Source organism: Eucyclogobius newberryi, unplaced genomic scaffold, assembly GCF_026437365.1.
Source record: "Eucyclogobius newberryi isolate DKJ021-1_F unplaced genomic scaffold, fEucNew1.0.hap1 SCAF_7, whole genome shotgun sequence".
Classification (NCBI taxonomy): domain Eukaryota; kingdom Metazoa; phylum Chordata; class Actinopteri; order Gobiiformes; family Gobiidae; genus Eucyclogobius; species Eucyclogobius newberryi.
The window spans coordinates 38,311,826-38,318,855 of NW_027316389.1; the positions used below are offsets into that span (position 1 = coordinate 38,311,826).

The 7,030-nt window shown below is 44.6% G+C and overlaps 1 protein-coding gene across 2 annotated transcripts in view; it reads right to left on the reverse strand.

Annotated features, from left to right (window-relative positions):
• Positions 1–5,423: 5,423 nt before the first annotated feature.
• The window catches only part of lysmd4 (LysM, putative peptidoglycan-binding, domain containing 4), a 3,336-nt gene continuing 1,729 nt past the window's right edge, over positions 5,424–7,030 (reverse strand). For both annotated transcript variants that reach the window (XM_072435138.1, XM_072435139.1), the window contains exon 3: positions 5,424–6,894. In XM_072435138.1, coding sequence (XP_072291239.1) covers positions 6,376–6,894 — 519 coding nt within the window. In that variant the 3' untranslated portion in view covers positions 5,424–6,375. The remainder of the gene's footprint in view (positions 6,895–7,030) is intronic.

The following is a 7,030-nucleotide window of genomic DNA, read 5'->3' on the forward strand; positions in this document are numbered from 1 at the left end:
CCCGGTGAAATTCCGGGGGTGGCGTTGTCGCAACCTTCTAAATTCAAAACTATTTTACTGCCGTACTGCCACACATTCCTAATGTGATGAATTTTCTTCAAGAAGTTGGTCTAACATCTGGACACAATATGCATGTACAAAAACTGAAATCATCTCATTCTGGCACGCTCTAACCTTTAGAAAAATTTACCCATTTAAATGACAAATGGAATCTCCATTTAGGTGTTGTACTTCATAGAGACCTATCAACTATTATGGAGAAAAACTATACACGTCTTTTTAAGACTATAAAAAAATATCTTGCAAAATGGAAGCTCATCCCCCAGATAAGTTGAAGTCAAAGGATTAAAACTATAAAAAATGAATGTTTTGCCCAGATTTATTTATCTGTTCCAGACTCCTCCGATTTCTACCCCAACCGGCTGTTTGATGAGTGGAATAAACAATCTCTGGCAAGACTTTACTATTATCAAAAGAAAATGGAGGCTGAGGTTTTCCTTGTCTGAAAAAAATACATTATTTCAGCTCAAATCAGAGCCTTGCGGTACAGGTGTGACTGAGATTAATGTTGTGCCAGGGACAACAAAAGGTATAAAGGTCTTTTACCAGATTGTAAAGGAGAATCACCTGAAGAGCTTTGATGAGTTGAAAGAATCCTTTGGCTTAGAGAAACAGTTTTTACAATAAGGAGTTATTATAACCAATAAATTAAAAATAATGATGCCCAAAAAGATGATCATAGCCCTTTGACTTAAATATTTATTAAATCTTATAAATCTGGACTTTCAAGGGGATTAATGTCGAAATTATACAAATGTATTAACAATCTGGACAGTCACTACTGATTACATTAAGGGTCAATGAGAAAGAGAGAGTCACTTTTTCTCAATGATGAAAAGTGGGAAAGTATCAGTACATCTCACATCTCAAACCTCTATCATGTGTTTTGGGATTGTCCTGTTGTTCACAAGTTTTGGACTGAGATCAACAAAGTTTTCCAGACAATTTATGACATCACCATCCCACTGGATTTCAGGACTCTGTATTTGGGCCTCAGAACTCTGTATTTGGGCCTCAGGACTCTGTATTTGGGCCTCATGACTCTGTATTTGGGCCTCATGACTCTGTATTTGGGCCTCAGAACTCTGTATTTGGGCCTCAGGACTCTGTATTTGAGCCTCATGACTCTGTATTTGGGCCTCAGGACTCTGTATTTGGGCCTCATGACTCTGTATTTGGGCCTCATGACTCTGTATTTGGGCCTCAGAACTCTGTATTTGGGCCTCAGGACTCTGTATTTGGGCCTCATGACTCTGTATTTGGGCCTCAGGACTCTGTATTTGGGCCTCAGGACTCTGTATTTGGGCCTCAGGACTCTGTATTTGGGCCTCAGGACTCTGTATTTGGGCCTCAGGACTCTGTATTTGGGCCTCAGGACTCTGTATTTGGGCCTCAGGACTCTGTATTTGGGCCTCATGACTGTATTTGGGCCTCATGACTCTGTATTTGGGCCTCAGAACTCTGTATTTGGGCCTCAGGACTCTGTATTTGGGCCTCATGACTCTGTATTTGGGCCTCATGACTCTGTATTTGGGCCTCAGGACTCTGTATTTGGGCCTCAGAACTCTGTATTTGGGCCTCATGACTCTGTATTTGGGCCTCAGAACTCTGTATTTGGGCCTCAGGACTCTGTATTTGGGCCTCATGACTCTGTATTTGGGCCTCAGGACTCTGTATTTGGGCCTCAGGACTCTGTATTTGGGCCTCATGACTCTGTATTTGGGCCTCATGACTCTGTATTTGGGCCTCAGGACTCTGTATTTGGGCCTCATGACTCTGTATTTGGGCCTCATGACTCTGTATTTGGGCCTCAGAACTCTGTATTTGGGCCTCAGGACTCTGTGTTTGGGCCTCAGGACTCTGTATTTGGGCCTCATGACTCTGTATTTGGGCCTCATGACTCTGTATTTGGGCCTCAGGACTCTGTATTTGGGCCTCAGGACTCTGTATTTGGGCCTCAGGACTCTGTATTTGGGCCTCAGGACTCTGTATTTGGGCCTCAGGACTCTGTATTTGGGCCTCAGAACTCTGTATTTCGGCCTCATGACTCTGTATTTGGGCCTCATGACTCTGTATTTGGGCCTCAGAACTCTGTATTTGGGCCTCAGGACTCTGTATTTGGGCCTCAGAACTCTGTATTTGGGCCTCAGAACTCTGTATTTGGGCCTCAGGACTCTGTATTTGGGCCTCAGAACTCTGTATTTGGGCCTCATGACTCTGTATTTGGGCCTCATGACTCTGTATTTGGGCCTCATGACTCTGTATTTGGGCCTCAGAACTCTGTATTTGGGCCTCAGGACTCTGTATTTGGGCCTCATGACTCTGTATTTGGGCCTCATGACTCTGTATTTGGGCCTCAGGATCCTGCCATGGACACAACCAGCAGATATCTCTGGAGCCTCCTCCTGGCAGCAGCGAAAGGCTCTTATGAAAATGATGACACAAAATGCACAGACAATCAAGGACTGGACAATATACAGGACATATGTAAAATGGAAAAAAAAATACATTTGGACTCAAATTGAAAATTGACTAATTTGACAGACTTTGGGCTAATGGGAAGTTTCTCTAGACCATGATTTAATTTTTTTCATTTATTTGTTGGACGTCTGCTGCTTTTATTTTGTGTCTGTTCTCTCTCTGGTCATGTTTCTTTTTATCTGTGTGTTTTTGTATGTTCTTTCATTTAAAAATAAAAAAAACATTTGAATATATATATTTTAAATTCTGTACACGAGTACTGAGTCTGTACACCGAGTACACGAGTACTGAGTCTGTACACCGAGTACACGAGTACTGGGTCTGTACACTGAGTACACGAGTACTGGGTCTGTACACTGAGTACACAAGTACTCAGTGTGTACACGGAGTACACCAGTACTGAGTGTGTGTGTACCCGGAGTACACAGTACTGAGTCTGTACCAGGAGTACACAGTACTGAGTGTGTACCAGGAGTACACAGTACTGAGTGTGTACCCGGAGTACACAGTACTGAGTCTGTACCAGGAGTACACAGTACTGAGTGTGTACCCGGAGTACACAGTACTGAGTCTGTACCAGGAGTACACAGTACTGAGTGTGTACCCGGAGTACACAGTACTGAGTCTGTACCAGGAGTACACAGTACTGAGTGTGTACCCGGAGTACACAGTACTGAGTGTGTACCAGGAGTACACAGTACTGAGTGTGTACCCGGAGTACACAGTACTGAGTCTGTACCAGGAGTACACAGTACTGAGTGTGTACCCGGAGTACACAGTACTGAGTGTGTACCCGGAGTACACAGTACTGAGTCTGTACCAGGAGTACACAGTACTGAGTGTGTACCCGGAGTACACAGTACTGAGTCTGTACCAGGAGTACACAGTACTGAGTGTGTACCCGGAGTACACAGTACTGAGTCTGTACCAGGAGTACACAGTACTGAGTGTGTACCCGGAGTACACAGTACTGAGTGTGTACCAGGAGTACACAGTACTGAGTGTGTACCAGGAGTACACAGTACTGAGTGTGTACCAGGAGTACACAGTACTGAGTCTGTACCAGGAGTACACAGTACTGAGTGTGTACCCGGAGTACACAGTACTGAGTGTGTACCCGGAGTACACAGTACTGAGTGTGTACCAGGAGTACACAGTACTGAGTGTGTACCCGGAGTACACAGTACTGAGTCTGTACCAGGAGTACACAGTACTGAGTCTGTACCAGGAGTACACAGTACTGAGTCTGTACCCGGAGTACACAGTACTGAGTGTGTACCCGGAGTACACAGTACTGAGTCTGTACCAGGAGTACACAGTACTGAGTCTGTACCAGGAGTACACAGTACTGAGTCTGTACCAGGAGTACACAGTACTGAGTCTGTACCAGGAGTACACAGTACTGAGTGTGTACCCGGAGTACACAGTACTGAGTGTGTACCAGGAGTACACAGTACTGAGTGTGTACCCGGAGTACACAGTACTGAGTCTGTACCAGGAGTACACAGTACTGAGTCTGTACCAGGAGTACACAGTACTGAGTGTGTACCCGGAGTACACAGTACTGAGTGTGTACCCGGAGTACACAGTACTGAGTCTGTACCAGGAGTACACAGTACTGAGTGTGTACCAGGAGTACACAGTACTGAGTGTGTACCCGGAGTACACAGTACTGAGTCTGTACCAGGAGTACACAGTACTGAGTGTGTACCAGGAGTACACAGTACTGAGTCTGTACCAGGAGTACACAGTACTGAGTGTGTACCAGGAGTACACAGTACTGAGTCTGTACCAGGAGTACACAGTACTGAGTGTGTACCAGGAGTACACAGTACTGAGTCTGTACCAGGAGTACACAGTACTGAGTGTGTACCCGGAGTACACAGTACTGAGTGTGTACCAGGAGTACACAGTACTGAGTCTGTACCAGGAGTACACAGTACTGAGTGTGTACCCGGAGTACACAGTACTGAGTGTGTACCAGGAGTACACAGTACTGAGTCTGTACCAGGAGTACACAGTACTGAGTGTGTACCAGGAGTACACAGTACTGAGTCTGTACCAGGAGTACACAGTACTGAGTCTGTACCAGGAGTACACAGTACTGAGTGTGTACCCGGAGTACACAGTACTGAGTCTGTACCAGGAGTACACAGTACTGAGTGTGTACCAGGAGTACACAGTACTGAGTGTGTACCAGGAGTACACAGTACTGAGTGTGTGTACTGGGTAACAATAAGCTCACTTGACAAACAGCAGCTCAAAGGAAACTCTCTCCAGTCGGTGAGTGTGAATCAGGTGTGAACCTGGGATGTGCTGCCATCTTCAGGATGGATCCATTAAACCTGTTCAGGGTTCAAATCTAGATTGTATTAGTTCAACAATAACTATTTTCGTCACATAATTCTTCATGCCACATATTTAATACAAAATACACCCATGCTGTGCAAGACTAAATGTACAGACTTTATGCTGTACAATGTTTCTCTGTAAACACTGTTCGGTAAAGAACTAACAAACAAGCAGCCAAACAATACAGACTGTAACAAGTCCAGGTTTATCCTGAAATATAAAGTCATGTTCACGTATAGACAGTATTCAGATAGAGACAATTATCTTGGAAGGTTTTTTGGACAGGATTTAATGAGCCTGGATTGCTCAAATAAACCAGGCTTTGGCTTAATCTCACCTCGTGGAATGGCCCCAGACCAGAGAACACAACACTGGCTCAGAGGTGGGCCTACACACTGACTCACTGAGTGTTTATGCTTATCTTTATGCTTATGGGCGTGGTCATGGTCGTTATGTGGTGTTGTACCAGCCACTGTGTTTGAAGCCCAGGGCACTGCTGTTTCAGTGCTGCAGAAAGACAATGAGGTACATAGGGTTCTGAGTCCTCTTTATTGAAATTCTAACATAAATTCCATGACTAAAGGCACACATGGAGTCTAAAGAACAATGCTGTCATTCACCAATTTAAGTCAAGTTCAAATCATATATTCCATTATTTAAATGTCTGAACAATTAAAATATTGTCTGTCAGTTGTAGCCACTTCCCTAAAGAATGTAAATTCCATTATTTTTAGAGACACGTAAAATATTGTACATGCTGTATTCACCAAACACAAATATTACGCTAAAATCAGTCGAGTTCAGTATTTCTCTGCGCTGATCTCTTTGCTCAGGTTTATTAGTTGTTACATTTTCATGAACGTTGGGCTCATATTGTCATATTATTATAGTACTATTACTCTTTCTTCTGATAGAATGCAAAGTAAATATGCCGTAAACACAGAAGCCAAGTTTCGACTGGTTCACTTTGGAGCAGATCGGTACAGTCTAAAACATTTGAAAAAAAAAAAAAAATCCAAGTCAAAGTCAGATTAAAGATTGAAACTTTAAAATTGCTTTGCAGAGAAGTGAGATAAATGAGACAGAAGCTGTTCCTGCTCACTCTAGCTTTAGCCACGCCCCTCACACACACAAACTTGGACTTACTAAAGTGTTTTTTTGTGAATCAGCGCTCGGCTCAGCCTCATTATTAAAACGTATAATTGAGGTACAATTTAGGTATTTATTTAGGAAGAAAGGTGTTGTTTGGGTGATGTCAGGTGCTGTGGCAGAGCTCTGCCTTTGGACCAGAGCCAGGCCCTGGACATGGACACACTGCACCATTAACAGGACTGTTCCAAAGTGCTCTAAAGTGAACCGGTCAGGGGGTCAGGGCCAGTCGAAATGGCTCAGAAGGTCCAGGTTAATTTAGGCACTTGAGTCTCCTTATGAGTTCACATTTGGGGACATAACCACTGGTAACTCTCAGACACTTCTGGTGCATTAGCCTGGCTCCTGGACCGGCCCTTGAGTCCCCACCACTGAGCTGTTAGTGATTGAACCGTGTGGCGCAGGACCACCCTCAGATGGCCTGGTTTTAAAGTAGATGATGTAGAACAATGGTAGCACAATGCCTATGAGCAGCATGGCGATGATGGCGTTCCACCAGTTGATGCCCCAGTCTGCACCGTGACCTTTGATCCCCTGACCCCGCTGTCTCCTGTAACCTCTGCTCTGCCCGTCCCAAATCTCCAGCAGCTCCTCGTCCTCCTGCTTGGTACTCTGGATCAGCCTCTCCATGTCATTGTCCAGCTCCATGAAAAAGTCTGTGACCTCCAGGACATGTGGGGACGCTCTCGGGTCTCCTTCTTCAGCTGAGGGTGGCAGGGCGTCCTGAGGGTGCTTGATCTCTCCCAACTCCTCAGTCAGAAAGAGGTGTTTTTGAACCGGGATCTTGATGGACTTTAAGGCAAACAGGTCTGGTTCTTGTATGAAGTTATTCAATTGTTTTATCTCAGCCACCTAGAAACAACAAAATGCACATCAGACATTTCAGAGCCCTCCATAAGGGGTAACTGTCACTTTTTGCTTTGTTTGTTTTTTCAGTGGCGGTGAAATTACTGGATAAGGTTAAAAATGGCCAGCGCTGCCCTTTGTC